This window comes from Etheostoma spectabile, chromosome 7 (assembly GCF_008692095.1).
Source record: "Etheostoma spectabile isolate EspeVRDwgs_2016 chromosome 7, UIUC_Espe_1.0, whole genome shotgun sequence".
In the NCBI taxonomy this organism is placed as follows: Eukaryota; Metazoa; Chordata; class Actinopteri; order Perciformes; family Percidae; genus Etheostoma; species Etheostoma spectabile.
The window spans coordinates 1,877,028-1,902,567 of NC_045739.1; the positions used below are offsets into that span (position 1 = coordinate 1,877,028).

The following is a 25,540-nucleotide window of genomic DNA, read 5'->3' on the forward strand; positions in this document are numbered from 1 at the left end:
AGGAGGGTGTTCGACCACCCCATGCGGGGCCTAGAGAAGGCTTCCCGCCTCATGTCTCTCCGGCAAGGGGACCGCAGCATCGCGGAGTACTCAGTCGACTTCCGCATCTTGGCCGCCGGATCGGAGTGGAACAACCAGGCCCTCCGTTGCGCGTTCCTGGCCGGCCTCAGTGACCAGATTAAAGACCTCCTGGCCACCAGGGACGAGCCGGGGGACCTGGATTGTCTAATCAGTGCCGCCATTGATTTAGACAATCGTATCCCGGAGAGGGAGCACGGTTCTCGCGGCTCTACCTCTACCCGGGTCGGTCCGCCACCGTCTAGGGTCTCTGTTACCCCGCTTTCCCAGCCACGTCCCATCGTCCCTCCTACTCGGTCTGTTTCCCCTCCTCCGGAGCCTATGCAGCTAGGCAAAGCTCGTTTGTCCCCAGGGGAACGTGAGTGTTGCCGCCTCGCGGGTCTTTGCCTTTATTGCGGTCATTCCGGCCATTTTCTCTCTGCTTGTCTCGTCCGGCCAAAAAAAGAGGGCTCGCCAGTAGCAGTGAGAGCTCTGGCGAGCCAAACTTAACCCAAACAGCGCATATTATTAGACGTCTCCCTGTCCTGGCGGGACGTCTCCGTCCCCCTGGGGGAACTTGTCGACTCAGGTGCAGATGAAAGTTTCATCAACATCGAACTTGCCCGTCAATTTTCCATCCCCCACGTCCCACTCGACACTCCTCTCCGCGCCACCAGTCTCAACGGTCAGTCTCTCGAAACCATCACGCACCGCACTCCCCCATTACAACTCCTCACCTCCGGTAATCACCACGAAACCCTCTCTCTTCACTTAATTTAATACTCACTAACCCCAACCCTGCCCTTCAGTTTGTAGTGGAGGTGAATGCCTCGGACGTGGGGGTGGGAGCCACCCTGTCCCAGCGCTCCCCCTCAGATCAAAAACTTCATCCATGTGCCTTTTTCTCGCAGAACCACAGCGTGGGGGACCGGGAGCTCTTAGCTGTTAGAGGAGTCCTTAGAGGAGTGGAGACACTGGCTGGAGGGCGCCCAACAACCCTTCCTTGTCTGGACCGACCACAAAAACCTCGCTTACATCCACTCCGCCCAGAGACTGAACGCACGCCAAGCCAGGTGGGCCCTGTTTTTTACTCGTTTCTGCTTCACCTTGTCCTATCATCCCGGATCAAGCAACACCAAGCCCGACGCCCTGTCCCGCCTCCACTCCTCCAACGACTTGGGTAACCCACCTGAATACATCCTCCCCTGTTCCTGCCTGGTGGCCTCCCTGGTCTGGGAGGTGGAGTCCGCCGTCCGCCACGCCCAGGCCACCGACCCGGGCCCCGATACCGGAACTGCTGACCGCCTCTACGTCCCCCCGGGTGCCCGTTCCCAGGTCCTGCAGCTGCCACCCCGGCAGAGTCAGAACACTGTTCCTGCTCCGCCAATGGTTCTGGTGGGACACGGCGGAGAAGGATTTCCGGGACTTCGTGGCCACCTGCGAGGTGTGTGCCCGCGCCAAACCGTCCCATCAACGGCCCGCCGGTCTGCTACGTCCCCTCCCTACGTGATCAAAGCTGTCCTGTCGCCCACCAACGTCAGACTCAAGCTTCCATCCCACTTCAAAATCCACCCCGTGTTCCACGTTTCCTGGGTCAAGCCAGTCACCACCAGTCCCCACACCGTCCCAGTGGCAGCCACCCGGCCTATACGGTACGCTGCCTCCTAGACGTGCTACGTAGGGGTCGGGGATACCGGTACCTGGTGGACTGGGCCAGCTACGGCCCGGAGGAACGTTCCTGGATCCCGGCCAGACAGATCCTGGACCGCACCCTACTGGATGAGTTCTACAGGGCCCACCCGGACAAGCCTGGCGGTCCGCCTGGAGGCGTCCGTTGAGGAGGGGGTACTGTCATGGTGGGGGTCTGGCTGGTCGTAAGTCTGTCCTCTTTATTATGTTTATCTTTCTGTCCCCCTAACATAAAAGCGTAACAACTTCTTTTTCTCATATGTGATGGGGGGGAATGTTTTGATGTAGTGCCATGGCAGCCAGGGGTTTCGAAATAACACCTTCTACTCGTGAAATGCTGGTAAATATTTTGTTAAAGTGGTAAAGTAAATCTCATTTATGCGCCACATGGCTGGTAAATGTTGGGTTTTTAGTCTTCATTTTGGTGAAGATGCAGCTACTTTGTTTCTTGTTTCTGTCTGCACGTCTGGGCTTTGTTGGGGCGGACCGACACACATATAAAAAAAAAAAGGAAAAAACACTGGATGGCCAGCCAATACGCCACTTCTGTTTACTGATAGCTAGCGTTTACCTCTGGCTAATGCTGGATCAACACAAGTCCACATCGATCTACAGCGTGTATGTGTAAGTCTGTCTCTGCCTGCCATACTGTGTGTAGGAGGGACAATTTAACCCGCCAGTCATTATCGATATAATGCCATGTGTCATGTAGCTCTCTGGTGTGAGCGCTGTCCAGCAGAGAGCTACAAACAGAGCAGAAAAAGAGCAAAGATAGCAGCTTTTTGGCTATAAACTAAACCTCCAAAAAGCAAATAATTTCCCATATTTAAATTAGCCATACAGATCAGACATGATCATGTATCTCAAGATGGTTTCAAATGTGTAGGACTACACATGACCTGCTCTTTCTTATCACGGTTTTAAGCTATATATGCCTCAAGATAGCCAATTGTAAGATTTGAAAGATTGGTTTAGTCTACCCCTTAATATAGCTGGGTAAGTATAATCAGACAAGATACTTTCCAGAGTTCTTTATTTGTTCCAGTGCTTGCCAGTCTTCTTATCTAAGTCAGTTGTCAATTCAATCAACCTCTTTAACCTGTTTTATTTTAGAAATCAAGTTTTCAAGGGTTAATAAGTACATTCTCTAAAGAGGTCAATGAGGTAGATGGACAGGCCTTCCTCATCTTATTCATTACTACAGGGTATCAGATACCCAAAAAGTACATTTTGGCTCCACCAGCCAGATACAAACTGGGGTTTGCTTGAGACACACTGTAGCCCCCCCCCCTGCAACATAGAGAAACACTGCGCTGGTCCACACTGTTGATGACAGTATGTGACTCTATCGTGGTTAAGAGCCCCAAAAGGCAGTACTTACAGCCTGGCCCTCCATTGCAGCCCTCTGCCTGCCAAGGACATCCTGTAGCTGGGTGAAATGTTGGATGAAGGCCACCACCTCAGACTGGAAGCGCTGGGTGTGGACATATTGCACTGAGGCCATTTGCAAAGACACCTTGATGTCACATTCCCGCTCCAGGTGAGGATCAGGCTGGCCATACCTGAAAGGACCCGGATAGAAAGGTGACTTAAAGAAAGACTTCTTTAAGGGTATTATAAGTATCATGCAGAATAATTCTATGTTGTGATATTTACTTATGGATGTTGAAAATAAGAGCTTCCCCCCCTCGTGTGGTGAAGCGCTCTCGGTAGAGATCACCATGTGGGGTAAGGTCACTCAGGGACAAACTTCCTAAACTGCCTTGTAATGCCAGGTTGCCATCTAAATTATGAGACACAATGCGGTGACATTAAAAGATTATTTTCAAAAGTCAACCTATTTAGGTCAAAGACAATTATGTTGTGTGGGGGGGTTGGTTTTTTCTAAGCACGGTACTTTTTTTTTTTCATACACACCCAACATTTCCAGATGAGCAGATAATTTGACACACTTGCTCTGGCAAGCTCGTTGAGTTTCTTGATCAGTACAAGAGACAAAGCATGAACCTGAATAAGAAAACATGAACAAGTTTAGACAAGAAATATTCAGAACTGACTTTAAGGCAGAGGGGTGCTAGCAATTAGTATGTCACCACACTACATGTTGTATGGCCATGCAGTAATCAGTAGACAATGATACACAATAGCTCTCTGATGTAAAGAAGTTATAGTAACTTTTATATTGTTGATTAATCTATAGATTGTTTATGCCCTTGATGTTATTACTACTGTGTTGCTGGAGGAAAAGTCAGTAGCTATTATCCTCTGGGCAAAATACATTAAAAAAAAAAAAGAATTCTAAAATTTCCATAATTTCCTTTGGGATGAATAAAGTAAGTGAGTAAGTGAGTACGTAAGTAAGTATCTATCTATCTATACAAAATGTAATGATAATTCATTAAATAACACTAATCAATGTGGTGGATGTACAGAGGAACCATTATTGTCTCTAGATCAATGCAGCTTGTGTGGCTTGAACATGGAACTAACAGATTGTTTTCATGTAGTATCTGCAACAGTTGTTATTACTGTACATGAACTTGTATCCTTTGGACAGCCCAGCCATTACAACAAGATGCACCAAATGCAGTGACCTACCTTTAGGTCTACTTTAGTGTTGACAGCCTCTGTCATCTCCTCCTCACTTATGTTTGGCTCATACAGTGGATTTCCTGGCTCAGGTTGAGGTGACATAGGAAGCCCCTTCACTGCATGATTATTTGCTGTGGAGCCAATGCTAAAGAAGTCCAGGATAACCACCCAGGTCTGCAGTGTGATCAAAATATCCAAGCAGTTAAAGTCAACATCTATGCTTCTTCCCACTCTGCCATAGCGTGTTTTGAACTCTGGGTGGTTCTGGTCCACCAGCAGCACATTGATATGAACTAAAGAGTCATCAAAGTCTGGGCTTGGCTGTGGGGACGGTGTATGGTGGGTAGGAGAAGGAGGTGGAGTGCTGGGACAGTCCGGGTCCCTCTTGGATTTGCAACTGCTAGCTGAAGGGGTATTGGGATGCCTCTGGTAAAGCTGGAAGACATTCTGGGCTTCCTCTACGTGTGCAGGCAGTGAGCGGGGCATGTCTGGGTACATGGCATTGGATGATGATGGACAGCTTTGGGAAAGGTACTCCTTTGGACTGAAGGTGGAGGGCTTGGGAGCTCCGCGAGACACCATCAAATGTTTGTACTTAGACTCAGGGTTCTGCTCCAGGAGGTCCTCCATTAGGAGTGAGCGCAGAGCCAGCTGGACTGATAGTAGATGAGGGTGGTCTTTGGTAAAGTCTCCCTCAAGATCTTGGAAGCGCAGACTGACCAAGCCCTGGGATCCCTGGGTCAGGTCAGCACTGAGCTGGACCTGCAATTCTGCCACGTGTAAGGTGATTTTTAACTGAGTAAATGAGGTGTGAAGAGCAGGTTTGTGAAACTGCAGAGGCAAAGGAGAGGAAAGTGACGAGTGGGTAAAGCTGATATAGGGAGGGTCCCTTGCAAACAGCCCTCCCTGGGGGTCAGGAAAGCGGTGAGGTCTGGTGGAAGAAGGAGTTGGTGGAGGGGGTGTGGGCGGTTGGCTGGGTGTGACACGTTGTTCCTCAATCAGGGACAGATTGTCCAGTGTTTGGAGGACCTGTTCATATACGGGCTTGCAAAGGAACACCTATAAACAGAGTGGCAAATATTGTTACAATGAATTACCAGTCAATAACCACAAATCAAAAAGATCCATGCAAAGCCTCTGCACACCCACACAGCTGTCACGTTTTCTGGCTGATTCAACCTCTGCTCAACTAGAGGATGGATAGAGCTATGCTGAAATACACAAGGTCACCAAACTCCATGCATTAATAATGATATACATGTAATGTGTCCTTCCCTTAATAAGTGATGAGATGAGCTGTAATGAGCCAAAATAATTGTAATTATCAGTATAAGTGTACCATGACTGTGCAGGGCCTTTAAAAACATTGACCAAAGATTTTAAGTTCTAAGTCAGTTTAAAAAAAAAAAGACTGCTACATTTGGCCAGGCCTTTGTCTGAAACAGGCTTATATTAGAGACATGTCTTTATTCCTAATTTTTCACAGTCAATGACAGACAATTGTCAGACAATAGTCTTCATATCCACTGGAACTATTATACCTGCTCTTAACATGAGTCGTGTCATACTTACACTATGTACAGTTGTGGCCAAAAGTTTACATACAGATGGAAAGAACATACATGTCACAGAAGTTTCAGTTTCCAGAAATTAATAAAACTCCTATTTTTCTGTGATGGAATCATTGGAGCACATACTTCTTTGTCACATGAAACAGTCATGAAATTTGGTTCTTTTTTTTCCTTTATTACGGGTCTTCTAAAAATGTGACCAAATCCACTGGGTCAAAAATATACATACAGCAATGTTCATTTTTGGGTAAACGTTCCTTGGCCATTTTCACCTCGATTAGGTGCTTTTGGTAGCCTTCCATAAGCTTATGACAAGCTTCTGGTTGAATCTCTGACCCCTCCTCTTGACAGATTTGGTGCAAACAAACTTGTTTCTTCATCATAGTCCACATGTTCTCGATGTTGTTCAAGTCAGGACTTTGGGAAGGCCATTCTAAAACCTTAATTCTAGCCTGATTTAGCCATTTCTTTACCACCTTTGTGTTTGGGGTCATTGTCCTTTGCTAAACAGTCCCAGAGCATAATACTACAACCACCATGCTTCACGGTAGGTATGGTGTTCTCCTCTTTCTTCCAGAAAGCCTTTTCTTTGTTTGTGTGACCAGCAGCAAACTTCATGAGGTCATAAGGGGAAAGGTTACCTCCCCTTTCTCTGCTTTTTCTCTGAATTTTGGGTAAGAGACTTCAGATACAGTTTTAGGGGACCACTAAGGTCTAAATAAAAGCATCCAAAAAGCAGCATGTCATGGCAACTTTAAGGTGCCGCTTCTGGAGCAAGAGCTTCCTTCTTGCCCGGCAGCCTCTCAGCCCATGGCAATGTAAAAACTGTGGACACTAACACCTGTGTTCCAGCAGATTTTAATTTATTTCAGACCTGCTTTTTGGTGGTTCTAGGTCACTTCCAGACCAATTTTGTCTCTGCAGCAGTTGATAGCTTGCGTGACCTTCCTGACTGTGATCATGGCAGTGACACAACCGTATCATGCATTTGACACTTACAAACAATTGTTTGCGCAGTGGTTCTTGGGACCTGGAGTTTTGAAATGGCTTCAAGTGACTTTCCTGACTTGTTCAAGTCAATGATCCACCTCTTAAGATCCATCCTGAGTTCGCTAGACTTGGCCATCATTACGTTTGTGGTTGAGTCTAATGGTTAAAACAATGCTGGGCTCAGAGATGTCAGCAACTGTAGTCAACCATAATCATTTGTGAGAACTTTAAGAGGTCATGTCACAAAGCAAATTTGATTGAATCACTACAATTGATAGTTAAGGTTGCTGTATGTATATTTTTGACCCAGTAGATTTGGTCACATTTTCAGAAGACCCATAAATAGGTAATAAGAGACCCACATTTCTAATGATTCCATCACAGAAAAATAGAAGTTGTATTAATTATTGGAAACTCAAACAACCATGACATACATGTTCTTTACAACTGTACGTAAACCTTTGTAGCTTTGTTTTCAATTGTTCTACTTTATAATTGTATTCAGTGTAAACTTAAATGAAACTCAACCCTTCCAGCTTCTAGTAGATTAACGGAAGTAATCTATTTCAAAGTAGCTTTTTTAAAATAAATCAGCAGTAATTTTTGATTTTAATGAAATTTACCAGTTTTGTAAATAATTGTAAAGTAGGTTGTAATGTATGATAGAATTTAAACATTATTTAGAGTAGCAGAGCAGTAGAGTGTTGAGAGAATGACATAACTGTTGTACTGATGGCTAGTAATGCTGCTGTTACAATTTTTGGGGGGGCGGTAATAGAGCTGAAAAATTCCCTTTCTATATTTTTTTGTAACAGGGCTGTCACGAGAACCGGTAATTCGGTTACCAAAATTCTGAAAACGTAACGGTACTCATTTTTTCTACAATACCGGGGGAACGCCATATTCCGGACCTGACGGCGGCAGTATACGCTTACGCTAAATAATGAGAACGCCTACTAGCCCAAAGGAATTTAAGAACTGCTCTTTCTATATTGAGGTTGGAAACAATACAAATGCTGCCAGAATTTGAGACCTGAACATTATTTGAACACCGGCTTGTTCTGAAAAATTTCCAGTATTAATAGGTACCTGAACAGGGTTGACAAATTTTCCCTCAATTTTCAGTAACCCTTTACTCTTGCACGGGTCTTCTGTGGTGAAGAAAGTAAACTGGGTGTCTTCATCAACGGGAACTTTTTCCAGCGTGAACTGTATAGTGGTGTCTTTCAATATATGGAAAGCTGATGAAGGAAAAAAGGAAATTTGAGCTTGTGTCACAAGCTGCTTATAAAATGTATGCTTGCAATATTTGCATTGCCAAGCACATAGAATTTAGCATTTGGAATAAAACTATCCTTAAAATATCACACACTCACCTTTTCCACGGCTGAGGGATTCAAAGAAGTCATGACGCGTGAACTGTGGTTCCTCCTGATTAATGTTCTTATTGCGGGATGGTGACATGCTGCCAGCCTTTTCCCCTTTGGGTGCCATCTTCAAATCCAAATGACTTATGTTGACTGAATACAGTCGAATATCCTTCACCAACACCTGCAACCTCTCTCCTTCGGAATCTTGCCCAGTAACAAAATTCTGGATTGTTATGCTTCCCAGATGACCAACCAATAGCTCAGGGTGCCCAGGTTTACGGGGAATAGACACAACTGGTGATTCAATGCTAATATTGAGGGTCAGCTTCACCAAGAATGTGTCTAAGGTGGATTCAGGCTCCTCCATGGGAAGATCCTCCTCATCCTCAAAGGGATAACTGCAGCTCTGACTCTGAGTTCGAGTTCTCCTTGAGGGAGTCTCAAAGAGCGATACCATACCGCTGTACTCTGCCGTCTTGGTGGCTAGAACTGTTGACACTTTGGTGGCAGCATTTTTCAGCATGGAGCGGAAATTGTCTTCTACCTCATTGGCAGACAGACTCAGCTCCTTCAGGAACTTGGCTGAGTGGTTATAGTGCAGTGATGCCATTTGTAGTTGCAAGGAACACTCCCCTTGGGATTTCTCCATAAGGCGGAAATTTAAAGCTTCTGAGGGAGAACCTCCTGTGTCAGAAAGGAAAGCTAAGCCGTCGGGAGTTGAGCAGCTGTCAGCACTACCAATGCTGACCACAAACTGACTTCGGCTTCCTTCTTGGGTCAGGTCCACCAACTGCATTGACCCAAGTGAACCATTGATGTCCAACCGACTACCCATGGACACATTGACCTTGGTGCCAGTGATGCTGGCAGTGGCAATCTTCAACCCTTTCTTCTCAGCACCTAGGACAGTGCCAGTGGACACGGTCCGAAGGAGAAGCAGGTTAAGGCGGTGGATCTCCACGGTCAGCTCTTTGTTCTGATCATAGGTGGCCTGAAATGTCCCCTCCTCTTCCTCACAGCAAGGCTGTGTTGTATGTTGTGGCACTGACGTAGTCCAGTTGCTTTCTTCTTTGGGGAAAGACTTCTGGAGAAACTTGAGTAGCTCCACCACAGTCTCAGGGTTGAGAATGATGTCCAAATTATTGACCTGCATGCTTGTCACCTGAAGGGAGCTGTCCAGATTCATTGAGGGGCAATCCGAACTCACAAACTGGTATTCAATTTTAATTAGGGCCTCCTGGTCTTTCAGAAAGGAACTGAAGGGGGAGAGTTGATCCACAGGCATACCAGAGGATGACTCGGTGTGATGGCCCAGGTGCACGGGAGACCTACCATCAGTCGACACAGGGGACGAAGGCTGGCTCTCTCGGAGGCTGCCGGTGGGTATGTCAAAACTGAGATGCTTATGAGAAGCCACAAGGAGGTCGAAGTCTGAGCCATAGGTCTGTAAGGTGTCCACCAACAGAAGACCATGGACAGTCAAAGAAACTTCTGCATCATAAGGCCGCTTCACAAAATAAGCATTTGTGCCAAAGACTTTCAGAACAGATATGTAGCGGCCCTCACTTTCTACACCAAGCTGCATGTAGTTAATGTTGAATTCAGCCAAAAGTAGACGGGATTCCACCAGGACTTCCCGTGTGTGCTGCTCTAAAGTCATAACGCTCTGGGTCAGGTTCCTTGCTGAACCTTGCAACTTCCAGGAGCTGTCCTCCCTTTGAAAGATCTTGTCATGGCGGAGAGTAAGGGGGTCTGGAGACCTTATATTTGGGCCTTTCTCTTGGCTTTTGTCACCTTCACTCACAGATGGACTGCTTAGCCTAGCCAAACAACTCCTTAGAGCAGTCATCTTCTCAAGATTGATATGGACCTTGAGATCTGGTAGAGTTCCTGACAACACCGCCCCAGGGAGCTGGGGGTCTGATGTGTAGCGGAGTCTCTGCTCAAGCTGCAACAGCACATTAAACTTCTCCACCACATGGGTAGGCCCTACCTCACTCTCTTGAAGATGTTTCCAGTTGTCCTTACAGCGCCCAACCATTATCTGTAGGTCTTTGAAAGACAACGAGTATTTTTCGTAAAGTTTTTTGCTGTAGGCCTGTGTACTTTCAGGGGATCTGAGGCTGGTAAGTTCAGGGCTTTTCAGCTCCTCTGTCAAAGGAATGTCTAGTTCAGGTGGTGGAGACTCGCATGGGGTGGCAAGGGGTGTCTGGTACTCGTCATCACTCATGTCTTCCCTTTCAGGTTGAGTAGCTTTTGAGCTGGCCTTAGTGTCATCTTCAAATATAACAGGTATAAGCAGAGTTAGAAATGTCATTAGGAAAATGAAGATATTTAGCATATCCTTTTTGTTTTACCTTGAGAGTTTGTGAGGAGAATCCTGCCTAAATCAACAACTACTAGCATCGGGTCCTCTGACTGGAAGTCATCAGGGAAAATCACCTGGGGTGCACAGATGTCCAATTTCATGGTCCAACGCTTACTGTTTTCCTATAAATCAAACACATTGGTTTTGTTTAGAAAGGATTTAACTGCCAATTATTTCTACTATACTTCATGCCCCCATCCACTGAGTCTCTCTTACAATAAACTCCCCAACGAGTAGCTGATCAATTGTTTGTCGAATCTCTGCCTTGGTCTGCATCTTCAGCTTGTTGTACTGCCTCCTGGCAGCCTCTGCTACTCTCAGCTCCAGCTCTGACTGATAGCCAAAACCTGAGGATCAAAGAATATGTTTAAGATACAATAATCTGCTGGTTTTCAAAAGCGTCAGAAGAACATGAGAAATTATACTACGTAGTTTGAAATAACCTAGAATGTGAATGAGCAATGTTGTTTCTTTAAAGTGGTGAAATATTTTACTGACTACTGACTAGTCTACTTCTATAATCAGAGAGAAAATGTATTTCTTACTAATAATAATAACAGTTATTACATTTTGTGATATAGTATTATTCTATCAAATAAATGTTGTCAACCCTTTCCACCTCCAGGCCCCGGTCAGTAGCAGGAGACCCCTCCCATCTCTTGGAAAGTCAACCACCAGCTCTTTAGTTTTGGAAATGTTTGGTTCTAAGTAGTGACAGCTCCAGTAAACAAGTGACGAGACCTCATTTCTGTAGGCTTATTCATTGTCGTACAAGATTGACACGACCAGTGTTCACCATCAGCAAATTGATGGCCTAAAGGAAAAGCAAAACGTCTCTGAGACTGGAGAAAACGTACAACGCTTACGTTACTCCAAACCGGTTACACGTGGATGAAGCTAGCAACAACCATATTGACATGCGGGATGTGGATGAAACTAGCGGACAAGAAGAAGATGGTGAGTGGTACGTACGTACGTACGCATGTACGCACGTATGACCGCACGCACACACGCAATTGTAATGATACAACAGGACACCGCCCAGCCTGTCAACTGCCTCTATAAAAACTCTGAGCACAGTGAGGTAATTCCTATTGTCACACCTACACACTAAAAATTCAAAGTTCATTATCTGCCTTTTTCCTTTGCAGTTCTATGGCTACAGTGTTTTTCCTGTATACATATATACATACAGCGGCGCAATACAAGCTACAAGCAATGGCAATCGTGCTACCGATGGCTTGCTTATTGCTGCCTCTGTGCTGCCCACTGCCTGGGCCACGCTTCTGTGCGAGGTCAGTGCTCACACGGAGCTCATATCGCTGATCAGCGGATCACAAAGCAGGGAGCACTTCCACAAGAGAGGGGTGCTCATCAGTGGTAACCTGAACCACGGCAGCATTATCAGTGGGTAACCGATGTATGAGCAGCGATCTCCTGCAAAAGTATAGGACAGGCAGTTGGCAGTGCAGAGTGGCGCTGAGTAGCCAGCGACCAGCCAGCCAGACAAAAACACAAACTAAAGGGTCAACAGTTTCAACAACTTCTTCTCATTTCCAGGTCTTCAAATACCAACACTAATGGGAGAGCTTCACATCCTGTCAGCCCCCTCTCTCAGTTCAGTGAAAGACAACTTGAAAAACCAATTCGACAAAAGCTTAATTTTCTCTGTTGGGATCTATTCACCATGTGTCCCTCCTAGAAGACGGAGAAGTCTAGGCCACTAAAACAGTATTACAGTGAACCGGAAAGGATTTCTGTTTTTGTTCCATTTCCCAATTTTTTTTAAAGTAAAGACATCTTTTTGTTAAAAACTTGATTGATGTAACAGAAATGCCATAATGTTTATAGGAAAGGGTGTGCCAACGATATAAAATTTCACCAGTCTTGGCAAACATTTTCACTACTTACCTGAGTATGAACTCTCCCTTTGTAGAAGAACTCAGTCACTTTTTTGATTGCTTGTGGGTTGTAGATGATGTTCAATGGACTAGTGTTGACTTCCAGCCTCCTCTCAAACTTACACCTCACAGGGTTACGCTCATAAATCATGTCAAACACCGGTGATGAGCACTCTGCATTGCATCCTGACAACACAAAAATAAACATGGTATCAACTAAGAGACAAATGTTTTAGCAAAAGCTGGTGGGAGTATGATGTGTTGCTACTTATACTGCCACCAAAATTGGATTATTTACACAAGTCAAAAGCCCTGCAAGTCGCCCCTAGAGGCTTGCATTGTCATTACACCACACAATATGAACATTTTCAGGATCAGAACTATCAGAACCCTACGTGTCAATGATTGCAATCATCAGTCCCCAATAAACCACGTCAGTCTATTTTTGCTATGCCATTGCACACAAAACAACACATAACAACATGGCAAGCTCTACACTTGCGTCTCAAAAATACTACAAACCTAACTGTAAGGGAAACGGCTCTGCTTTTTCACCCTGATTTTTTCTCAACTCTGGTGCTGAATTAGGGGTGCACAATTAATCAAATATTAATCACGATCACGATTTTGACTTCCCACGATCAAATTTGCGTGATCAAGCGATTTTTTTTTTTAAAGCGTATTTTCATAGAAAGCTCCGGGGTTTTTTGCATAGCGCATCTACTGCTCCGTAAACCATTGTCTGATCATGTGCCAGTCAGAGTTGTTCCCTGCATCGCGCAGCTTAGTTTCTAGATGTAGACAGTCACAGAGGACAGAGTACGGGAGGAAAATTCAACAGATAGCAGTCGGTTATACGTCGGTCTCAAGGTTTACCAGTTTACCAGGAAACGCAACATTTTGTCCTGTCTGTGTTGTTTTTCAAACAACAGCAGTGACCAGTGCTAGTTAGCGTCTGTTAGCTGTTAGCTCCTCTAGGACGCACCGGTGCTAACGTCCTCGCATCCGCTGCAATGCTGTTTATATGGATATGGTTTAATTTTGCGTTACATGACCCATTTCGTCTGAAAAGCCGTGCCTGTGTGGGATCTCTCCTCAGCTTTCTCTCGTCTTACTCTCCGCACAGCCTGGCCACACAGCGCCGGTCCACACTTCTGACATTTGTCTACAGTTTTAATTTTTTATTAACACAACTGTATATTGTTAAGCATGAGAGGCAAACCTGTATTTGTACCAGTGTTTCTGCAGGTAACTGCTAAGAATACAGAAGAAGTAATTGAATGCAACCAACTTCAGTTGGTAGAGTAACAGCGTGAGAGACGGCGCTGCTGGACCTGGGCCAGACATGTGACCCATGGCCAGAATATCATAGTTCATAAAAATGCAGTGACAATACAGACATACATTCATACACACGACGTGTGTATCCGCCGTTCGAACCGTGCTGGACCTGTTCATAATGATCAGCCGTCTCTCTGTGAGTAGCGTCCATCACACTCCCTCTCGCAGTTATAAATAGCCTATGTGACGATAAAATTTGTTTTGGTTAAAACCAACAAATAATTGTGATAATAATTGTGATCAAAATTTTGATCAAAATAATCGTGATTATCATTTTGGCCATAATCGTGCAGCCCTAATCGTAATGTAAATATGTAATTTTACTTCTTTTAGGGTGACTTTTACCATCTATCTAGGGACTGCAGATGAAAAAAAGCCTATTGGCTAACTCTAGCATATTGACTGAAATGTTCATTAATATGCACTGTCCCTGTCCTAAATACATAAAATAAACTTTTTCCCACAAAGAAAAAAAACACCCCAAGCAAGGGTTAAACTTTTTCTACAATTGTGAAAGTTTTATTGAATTTTTTTCACTTCCGTTCAGCTTTTCCATGTGATAACTCAAGAGAGAGCAGTATCTAATATTATTCAAATTGAGAAAGTATTATTCAGTCAAAAAAAACAAAAAAACCTTACCAGAGGTACTGCTGGAGTGGCCCGATGGCTGGTTGAGGGCCACTATAACTTTATCCTACAATAAGTGACAGATGGGGAAAACATGACACAACATACAGTAGCAAATAATTAACAATTATCATGCACTTGGGGGAGCTGCAATTCCCTTTTTCAAAATGTTCTTCACATTATAAACTCTGCCCACCCGTCCATCACTGCCTACCGTTTTAGGAGACACCAGGAAAGGGAAGATGGTGCCCTGAGTAGTCAAGTCTCTCAAGAACAAACCACCCAGCTTAACAGATAGCAGGGAAGACTCCGAGCGAGGGAGGGACTCCAAAATCACCTTTACTCCTATGGAAATCAAGGCAGCAGTACAAATGATCTGAGTCAAGTGGAACAACTGTGTCCATCTATGGGACAAAAACACCTTTGACTCGGTAGACTACCCATTTTCAAAGAGTTTGTCTCAAAAACAATAGAGGGGAGTTGATAATAATATAGAACACTCTATCCCTTAATATTCACCCATACACAAGGATAAAAATTGAAAAGATGTCTTGTTTTTGTGTGAACTACAGTCCAAACCCTGAACCTATTCAGTGTGCCTAATGCCACGATGAGACTAAACAAATTCAGCCGGATTTTGACCCAAGAGAAGCGTCGCAGACAAACGTTCAAAGTTGTGCCTGATAATGGGGGTCTGGTCCGACAAACGTGTCTTTACCTCTTGTAGTGTGAAATCATCAAAAGGTCAGAGATCTAACATCTGGGGCACTAGCATGTCAGAACCATAGACAGTGTAAGAAATGGACAATGTGACGCCATTGTCTTCCGTCGGAGACCAGTGAAGTCTATCAGAAGTTCTTTTCCGGTGATGGCTGAGCGTTACTGTGCAGCCTCCAACTGAGCTTGAAGACGTAGATGTGACGTGAGCAACCTGCCTGAAAGTTGTAAATGCCACATACCAAAGTACTTCCAATTCATCAAAACGTTGATATATTTTGTTCCAATGCTTTCAGGGACTCTCTTTGGCCTTCTCCCTTGACTGTATGCTATATAAAAACAGTCCATTTACATTTACGTCACATCTACGTCTACAAGCTCAGTTGGAGGCTGCGCAGTAACGCTCAGCCATTATCGGAAAAGTGCTTCTAATAGACTTCACTGGTCTCTGTGGAAATATACGGCGTCAATCTGTCCATTACTTTTACTGTCTATGGTTTATCTTCACTTTGACCATTGGCCAGCAAAGAAAACAGGCTCCCCCCTCTTATGACCGATGGCTGCATCTGATTGGACAAACGCTATGCATGGGGCTCCCGGATTTCAAAACAGACCATAATGGCAGCTTGTTTGAATAACAATCTCTTATTTTACAAAAATAGTTCACCAAAATGTGTTTCTGAAAACATTTGAAGCGAGAAATAAGCTATCTGTATTTATTTAGATCAACAGCGGTCAGTTTAATAGATTTTACTGAGTTCTTGAGAGGCTGCTGCTCCACCAAAGCGTCTGCCTATGAACTCTTCACAACAGCCTGCGATTTTCGGTCAGGGGGCTTGTCGCTGTCATACTTGTAGTGTTGCCACTCTTCTTGTCTGTCTAGGCTGACATAGTTATTACAACTACATATATTACAAAAAAAGTGTATAGCCTGTTCCTGATACAGTGTTAAACAGATAAAGCAGAAATAATAATGTTTCTATTTGTCCCACACTGCCCCTGCGTACCTGAGAATTCCAACTGGATGAGCCCACTCTCATGCAGCGTGTCCTCCCTCCTGTCCTGCTGAAAGAGCGTGACAGCGCCCTTCTCTAGTAAGAACTCCAGCCGCGCAAACAGGTGATCTCGCCTGGTGAACGTGTTCAGAGTGTGAGAGTCCTCCAATGGGTCAAACAAGTCTTCTGTCTCTGCTGGAGAGGAATCGTATAACCATGGTCAGCCAGAATGCCTTGATATCCTATGAGTTTTTGACTTGTTATACAGGAATAAGATTTCAACCAATACTAGTCGAGACTTATTCCACCAATATCTAATGTACCAGAATACGTAATGCAAATAAAACTTAAGGTTACTTGTGTAACCCCGGTTCTCAGAGTAGCATAAGTGAGATGTCTCACTATGGGATACGCCTCCCTGCGTATTCCTCAGAAGCATTTATCTCATTACGCCAATCCTGATTGGCTGGTGATCGAGTGTCTGTGTCACGTGGGTCCATCCCCCTTCAAATAGCTTACGCTACGACGCGGACACCATTCAAAACAAGCACCTCTTCTCGCTTCGCCCCAGCAAGAAGGGTTGTCTGGTGAGACATCTCACTCATGCTACTCTGAAAACCGGGGTTACGCAAGTAACCTAAAGTTCTCATTCATAGCATTCGTTTCGATGTCTCACTATGGGATATGGAGACTCCCGTATTGCCAGACAAGCTTATCTCAGGAACCACCGGCACTCAGGTAGCAATGATCTGCTCCAGCTCGGCGCAGAGACGTCCAGTCTATAAAACCGAACAAAAGTGAGAGGTGAAGACCAGCATGCCGCTGCACAAATGTCCTGGATTGAAACGCCTCTAAATAAGGCCCAGGAGGCAGCAAGGCCGCGAGTTGAGTGAGCATGCAGGCTCTGCGGGGCCAGCAAACCCTGACACGTGTAAGCCAGAGCAATGGATTCCACAACCCAATGAGACAGCCGTTGCTTTTTCACAGGCTTGCCCCTGTGGGGACTAGCCCAGGACACAAATAGCTGGTCACTCCGTCGAAAACCCGCAGTCCTGTCCATGTAAATGTGCAGAGCACGAACTGGACACAGCGCGTGCAACCGCCGTTCCTCTGAGGAAGAAAAAGGCGGGGAACAGAGCGCCAAAAGGTCAATGGGAGAGCATGAGCCAACCACCTTGGGCACAAAGGCAGGATTGGGTTTCAATAAAACCTTGACACGCCCCGGGCAAACTGAGTGTATGATGGATGCACAGAGAGCGCATGAATGTCGCTAACCCGTTTTGCAGATGCCAAGGCCAGCAGCAGCACTGTCTTCAAAGACAGACGCTTCAGGTTCAAAAGGGGGGCTAGCAAGCCGATCAAACACCACTGCCAGGTCCCATGGGGGAGCCAACGGCTTGGAAACAGGGAGCAGCTGTCGTGCTCCTTTCATAAAACGGCAAACCAAAGGATGTTGGCTAGCTGTTTTACCATCAAACCCCACACGACAAGCTGCAATGGCAGCCAGGTACACTTTTATGGTGGAGAAGGCTTTACATTTGTCAATCAAGTCCTGCAAGAATGACAAAATTGCGCCAACAGGGCACCGAAAAGAGAAATGTCCCTCCCTGAAACACCAGTCCTCAAACACCCTCCACTTACAGTCATACAGTTATCTGGTGGAAGAAGCCCTGGCACTCTGAATAGTGTCAATCACACTCCGTGGGAGCCCGACTTTGTTTAAATTGCACCACTCACGGGCCAAGCCCATAGCGCCAGACGCTCCCCCCGCCTGGGACAGCATGTCCCTGCGTAGTGGGAGTTGCCACGGCTGTCCGCAAAGGAGTAGATATATCTCCGCTAGCCAGTGCATCGCTGGCCAGTGCAGAGCTATTAGAATCATCCTGCTCTCTCACTCTGGATAAAGTTGGGGGTATCAGAGCCAGAGGAGGGAAAGCATACAGGAGAACCGACGGCCACGCGTGCGCGAGCGCGTCCACGCCGAGAGGCGCGCCTGGATCGCGTATTGAGAAAAAAAGCGGACACTGCGCATTGTCTTTGGATACAAACAGGTCCACTTTGGCCCGGCCGTAGCGCGACCACACCTGCCTCACAATGGCTGGGTGCAGAGTCCAGTTGCCGTACAGCGGCGCGCCCCTGGACAGCAAATCTGCACCGTGGTTTAGAGCCCCGGGGACATGTGTCGCTCTCAGAGACAGGAGGTGTCTGCTGCTCCACAGTATCAGTTTGCGTGCCAGCGTGTGTAACTGACGGGAACGCAAGCCCCCCTGACGGTTTATATAGGCTACCGTTGTGTTGTCCGTTCTCACCAGAACATGATGTCCGCTGAGAAGCGGCAGGAAATGCCTCAGGGCGAGAAACACTGACAGGAGCTCAAGGTAATTTATGTGACGGAGCTAGACGGAGACCCTAACGCCTTAACGGGGCTACAGCTGCTTCGGTACAACTCACGAACACCCTCGGGCTCAGAGACAGACCGAAGGGAAGCACTCTGTACTTGTAACAGACACCCCGAAAAGCGAACCTCAGATATTTCCTGTGCGGAGGATAGATCGCAATATGGAAATACGCGTCTCTCAGATCGACAGATGTGAACCAGTCGCCCTGGCGCACCAGACGAAGCAGAGACGCATGAGTGAGCATCCTGAATTTGTATTTTCGGAGGTATTCGTTCAGAGCCAGCAGGTCCAGGATAGGGCGAATTTCGTTCCCTCCCGTTTTGGGGCCAGAAAATCCCGGGAAAAACCCGCCCCCGCTCGCTGGGGAACCATATATTCGCACCCCTTTTCAACGCAGAAAATTTCCCCCTGAAAACGCGACCCACTCCCCCGGGCTGTGTACGGTATGCCCAGAAGCACCTGTAGCCCAGAGATTTTGTCCAGTACCCAGGTGAATTTTTTAAAGTGCCCCATCTCTCCCGGGTAAAAGAGGGGGGCACCCCCCTTTGTGTCCCCTACTCGTGCCCTATTAACGAGCTATAGACCATTTTTGTGGCGGTACTGGGGGGGGGACCCTGGCCGACAAGGCCAGCGCAAGGTTCACGGCTGAGGGGCAGGGCTCCCGCGCACAAGGGGAGCCGGGGTTCTCCTGGACGGTGAAGCCCCGACGCTTATTGCTTTTTTGTTCATTTTTTGAACTGCCCCCGACTTTATTTGGGAGGGACAGGGGAACATGCTTTAATTCTGTTGAAAAAGAGGGGTGTGTGCTTGGGTGCTTTGTGGGGAAAAGGGCCTGCCGTCACCGCAACAAGTCTCCCTTCCCTTGGGAGGGAGCCCCTGTGGGGCACGCACGCCAAAAGGGGACCGGGGGGGCTGTGAAACCTCCTGCACCACTTACAACAGAAAAGTGGGGCGGTAACGGGGAACTCCACCCCGCGCAGGTGGGGAGAAGTCGGTCAAACCCCCTTTCTCCTCTTTCCTCTGAAAAACGCCTGGGCTGGGGTCCCCTGGGCAGTTGCTGCGCAGGGGGTTTTTTGGGGGATCCCTCTCCCTTCGTGAGGTGGGGAGCTGGGGGGGGGTGGGGATTGGGTTGGGGTTTTAAAAATGAGCGACCGCGAACAGCTTAGTGAAAAACTGCCGCTGCTGGAGGGGGGGGAGGCTCGGGCCCCGGGGGGCAAGTTGAAGAGCCCCCGCTTCCTTCTTCTTTCCTCCCCCTCTGCTGCATTGAGGCCAGGCGAGCCCAAGACTCATCAGGTAAAACACATTCAAAAAGTCCCTTTTTTTCCCTGTCGGACAGGTTCCAGGTTGGGATCACCCTTTCCTGTGAAACCTTGCCCCCAAATTTACCCTGGGGCCGGGCCGCACAAACGTGCAACGGGGCAGATTTTCCCTGATCACAGTAATTTTCCTTCCCACACAGCAGGCCCGGTTTTTGGTGACCAGTCCCCACACAGTTCCGCTTGTACACTGTGGCATGGGGGGACCTTCAGGCCCCTCAAAACCGCTAAAGGCGCCGCTTTATACGTCCCTCTCGGTCAAGGCAGACTGGAAACGGTCCCGCCTTTGACGGCAGTGTGGGGTTCCGTGAGGTTTGTCGCAGTCACCCGCGGGTGGAGGTGGGCTGCAACCAACGGCTCCATCGGGGCATGTGGAACATTCCCAGCTTTTCCATGCCCTCAAACTCCAGGGAGGAAGCTCCTGAATCGGGGTCCTACCGCTGAAAGGGAGGTGTTTCCACGAAGAGGATACCTCTTCCAGCAGTTCAGGAAAAACTGGAAGTAGCTGTTTTGTCGACCTCTTGGTCAGGGGCAATTTCTTCCCCTCGTAGCGTGATCTGGTGGGCTCCACCATGACCGCGGGCCAAGGGATGTTCAGCCTGGACGCAGCGCGTTTGTACACGTCCTGCATGTCCATGCGGGGGAAGCTGGTACACTACAGTCCTCGTCTCCGAAGGCAGACACAGCATCGGGCTTGACAGCCTGGGCTGAGGGGATGAACATTTCGAACTCGTCTTCGTCATCCTCTGATATGAGGAGCTCCGAGGAGTCATCGTCCTCGTAATCCAGCTCGAGTACGTCCTCTGCGAGCGGGGCCACCGCGGCCAGCTCCAGCTGTGAGCCCCAGCTGGGACCGGCACACGGTACGGCGTCCGCGCCAGACACCTCATTGCCGGCCGGCAAATTGGCGTTGGGCAGGTATGGGTCTTTCCCCGACAAGCTAGCTTGGCGCGCTAGCCGTCGGCGAAGGCTCTTCATGGTAAAACAGGCACAATGCCTGCATGAACCAGGGGCTTCAACGGCCAGGCAGGCGTGTTCCAGCCCGAGGCAACAAGAGCAGACCTGGTGTGTGTCCCTGCTCGAAATTTTGTCACCACAATGTCAAAGTCAAGCCCCTGGGTCTTCGTGTCCTCTGGTGTGAGGGACGTCAGAAGACATTTTCGTTAGCAGGAGTGCTAAACGCAAAGATACTGAGCAGTAGCTGGTGTGCTAACACGCAGAAATAGCCTCACTGTGAAACGGCTAGGCGGATAACGCTCCAGTCTGTGGTGAGACCGAAGAGTCGTGTCGAAGGCAGCTAGCCCGGCAACGGAGAAGTTAAGCTAGGATGGCTCCGGTCTGTGGACAGTTTAGCTAGCTAGCCTGCACGACTGAGATATGCTTCGAAGCGAGAAGAGGTTTTAGAATGGTGTCCGTGTCGTAGCGTAAGCTATTTGAAGGGGGATGGACTCGTCGTGGACGGACCCACGTGACGCGGACACTCGATCACCAGCCAATCAGGATTGGCGTAATGAGATAAATGCTTCTGAGCAATACGCAGGGAGGCGTATCCCATAGTGAGACATCAAAACGAATGCTATGAATGAGAACCAATCTTGTGGTAGCAACTTCAGCAAGAGCAGACTAAAGAAGATGCCAAATGCTGTCATCCCTTCTCTGGCACCAGACAGGAGTGACTCTCTCACCTAAAATATCCCAAGAGGATGGACTTGGCAGGAGCTCTTCAGGCCGGTCTGGGTCCTGGGAATCTCCATACCAGCCTCCCCAGCCCGGGAACCAAGACTGCAGGTACTGGATCATCCCTGAGCTCCCACTCTTGGGAATGGATGTGGTGGGTAAACAGGGCTGAGGGTCACTGCTGGGCTCACGCACATTCTGCAAGAAGAGACAGGGGTAGAACACAGGCTGAAACTACAACAAAGACACATTTAGAAGATCAGTGAAAGTTTGAGGATTGATTGTGATAAGTCATCTGAGTCATTTGTGAGTTCACAAACACACACAGTCTGCTGAGCCGTCAAAAGCTGAATAACGTTTACAAAAAGGCCACTTCTCTTCCCTCATAGGCCACAAAGACCATTAAACACAAGTGTATGAATCAACTAAGCTTACCTCTGCAATCTCTTCCTGCTTCCGAAACCAGTCGTGGACAATTTCTCTGAGACTCTGCAGCTCCTCTAACGTCTGCTCCTCTTCCACTCGCTCCAGCTCAATCTAGGTGATGAAGACAAACTCAGGCATCAGTTCATTGTCAGTGTGTTCTCAAAATAACAAACTGGGTTAAACTGGGGGGGCCTATTCAAGAATATGGGGGCAGGCGGCTCAGACATTGTGAAACATTTGGAAAATAAAAACGGATATCAAGGTTAGCGTGGTAACCTTTAAGCTGCAAATAGGCTTCCTAAGAACTGGTTGTCATATTGTTCAAAGAGCTTCAGAAAACCCCTCCTCCCATGCCCTCTGATGTCACTTGGGGGGGGGGGGGGGGGGAGAGATTAGCAAGCATCTGACAACTTCTGTAGCTTTACGAAACCGACAATCTGACATTTGGTTAACTGTCAGAGGTGAGAAAGGAGCCAGGCGGTGACCTTCTCAGCTCTATTTAATTTTTGACTAAACTGGGCATGCCTTAAGGCAAACACTGTGTGTCAGAGGTGCTTTGTGGTGAATTAGGACTAATGTGATGGCAGGAATATTAAAATACTAAATTCCAGTTTTTGCCCACCTGATCTGGAGTGGCCTTCAATCCTATGCAGGCCGCATTTTGTACTAAGGGAATCCACATCAACCATTATCACAGTGGTGTACATCCCACCACAGGCGAGTACAGAGGCTACCCTGTTGGATTTTTGCAAAGACCTGAAGAAAACTGAGCAGCAGCTGGAGAGTAACCTCAATCAGTGATAGGGGGACAAGGCATCCCTTCCTCAGGCCACAGAAAGCCTGAAGCTGACTTAGCAGGAAAAAGAGCAGGAGTGGGAGAGGATAGAGACCACCATGATGTCCCAGCTGGTAGATCTTCAGAGCCAGATAAGGCAACAGCCAAAGCAGAAGAAGTGGTACAAAAAGCTGAGGAAGAGAAAATGCATTTGTACTGGTACAGGCCTGCCCCGGGACCAGGCGGCCACATTCTCCCAACAGCGCACAAACATGTTTTCTCTCTGTTTGAGTTTTCCTTTTGTTAACTACTGACAACATGCACCTCACATTCTCCATTACATTCATTCACCTTCATTCATCACTGATACTAACAATCACAGCCCATTGTTCTCTCCTTTGCATCACTATTTAATAAATGTCACTTTATTACTGTTACGTTGATGTGCCTCTCCCTATTTTGCTGTGGCCTGTGAGCCGGTTGTAACAGGTTGGGGGCTCGTTTGCTGTGAGTATAAAACCAGGACCTTGTTTGTGGTTTTCTTTTATTAATCCTAGTTAGTTTGGTTTAGTTGAGCTAGGCTATTGTTGTTTAACTGTTAATTTGCACTACAGTCATGTGTAATATAGTTTCAAACGCTCATTTGCATCCTAAACCCCAAATTATAAATTGGCTCAAATTATTTTATATGTTAATTATAATACACAAAACATAATTTTTTGTCTGGAGGTACATCTTGGTCATCCAAAGAAAATAATTAAATAAACAACATGGGATCATTTCTTTCAGGGACATTTTGCAGGTTTACTACGATGCTTTAGACTTTAAGATAAAACAGGTTTATTTAGGGTCACAGAGCCTTTCAAACACAGCTGCAATTCAAAGTGTATAAAGAAGAAACACACTGGTTATTGTCAAATCAGCTACAAACTACATTTATTTGGTAAATATAAATTATCATCTGACTTCTTTGTTTCGGGAATAATCAATAAATCCTATGATTTTAAATAGAATCCCTCCCTCTGATTCAATCACTCTGGGCCGTGCGTACGTGTGCTTGGCTCATAGAGGTCTTTTAATCAGATCTGCCATTGTCGATAATGATCAGCTGATGACTTCTCCTTCTCCTGTTACATGCTGCACCGCGAGTAGCCACTGACTCAAAAACTTGCATACATGAGTTTAGACCAGACGTGAGATTTTTTTTGCAGCCTACGCTCACGTTTAAAATGGATTAATGCCAATCTTTGAGTAGGAATCGGCGAACGCCCGTCTAACGCCTGGTCGTACGCATGGTTCATAAATGAGGGCCAGTATGTTTTTAAGATTTTACTGATCACTTTTAAGGCTCTGCATGGCATGGCAACCAGCTATATTTCTGACCTCCTACTACCATACACCGCACGCCGGTGCATCTCTGGAGATTGTCGAGCAGAAGTCTTCCATCTAAAAACTAAAGGGGACAGAGCATCCTGATGTGGCCCGATATGCACAAGGAAACCACTTAAGCTAAGTCAGTGATCTTCTTTGAACCCCTTCTTAAAAGGAACATGCCAATTTATTTGGACTTTAGCTTATCCACCGTGTCCCCCAAAGTTAGACAAGACGATACATACCATTCTCATCTCCGTGCTTACTGTGTCTCTGTCGGACGCCAACAGCATTAGCTTAGCCTAGCAAAGTTACTGGAGGTAACTGGTTCCAACTAGCTACTGCTCCCAATAAGTGACAAAATAACACCAACATGTTCCTATTAACATGTTGTGATTTGTATAGTCACAGGGTGTACGAATAACAAGGTCACATGACACACAGCCATCTTAGGGGTGTGGCCTTGACCAACTGCCATGCTTTGCTTGTTTGCAAGCCATGACGTCTCTCTCTTTCTCAGGCAAAGCAGAAAAGGGGAGGTAATCCTGCCTGCCTTATGACCTCATAAGGAGCAAGATTCCAGATCGGCCCATCTGAGCTTTCATTTTCTCAAAGGCAGAGCAGGATACCCGGGGCTTGGTTTACACCTATCCCCATTTCTAGCCACTGGGGGAGCATAAGCAGGCTAGGGGAAACTCATATTAATGTTAAAAAAAAACTCATAGTAACGTTGTCATGCCATGGGACCATGCCTAACCGTACCATTTAATTGTAATCTTCTTTGGCGGAAGAAATACATATAAAAAGGCAAACTAGGTCTAATGGAATTCAACTGTAATCTGTGTTGCATCACATGTCCAGATCATTTAGCATGCTCACTGCATTCTCCGTCCCCACTTCAAAGAAGGTTCTGTTCATGAACAAAGGGCTTACTTTTCAGATGGTTAATCAAACTGCTTAGCTATTTACAGTTTTCTTACATTTTATTTTATGAAAAGAGATGTGGCATTGTTAAAGCAGATTATTTCTAGTTCGAGTTCTATTAGTAAAATGAAGGGAATATGATGGACAATATTTGTGGTCTTTGTAGTTGGATGTTCAAGGAGGAATATTTGTTGATACATCATGTCTGTGTAGTACCTCTTCTTGAGAACTCAGTGGGACTCCTTTGAGCCTTCGGAAGTAGAGGCTGGTGTATGTCTGGGCGTCTCGGGCCCGCTGCAGGGCAAAGCCCCAGCTGCCTCGCCGCCGCTGCTCTCTGATTTCACTTAGGTTGGCCTGAATGGCAAACATCCACCATTGCCGGCAGCTGCAGGAAGAAAACTATGTTACAAGCTCAAATCTGATTTAAAGGTGTA

The 25,540-nt window shown here is 46.7% G+C and overlaps 1 protein-coding gene across 1 annotated transcript in view; it reads right to left on the reverse strand.

Moving 5' to 3' along the window:
• The window catches only part of vps13d (vacuolar protein sorting 13 homolog D), a 93,137-nt gene that overhangs the window by 48,023 nt on the left and 19,574 nt on the right, over nucleotides 1-25,540 (reverse strand). The window contains 16 exon segments of the mRNA XM_032520174.1: nucleotides 3,128-3,308; nucleotides 3,403-3,529; nucleotides 3,664-3,693; nucleotides 3,696-3,753; nucleotides 4,345-5,397; nucleotides 7,989-8,140; nucleotides 8,276-10,546; nucleotides 10,627-10,759; nucleotides 10,854-10,990; nucleotides 12,554-12,724; nucleotides 14,519-14,573; nucleotides 14,721-14,851; nucleotides 16,231-16,413; nucleotides 21,619-21,808; nucleotides 22,046-22,147; nucleotides 25,323-25,491. Of these exon segments, the coding sequence (XP_032376065.1) occupies nucleotides 3,128-3,308; nucleotides 3,403-3,529; nucleotides 3,664-3,693; nucleotides 3,696-3,753; nucleotides 4,345-5,397; nucleotides 7,989-8,140; nucleotides 8,276-10,546; nucleotides 10,627-10,759; nucleotides 10,854-10,990; nucleotides 12,554-12,724; nucleotides 14,519-14,573; nucleotides 14,721-14,851; nucleotides 16,231-16,413; nucleotides 21,619-21,808; nucleotides 22,046-22,147; nucleotides 25,323-25,491 (5,143 nt within the window).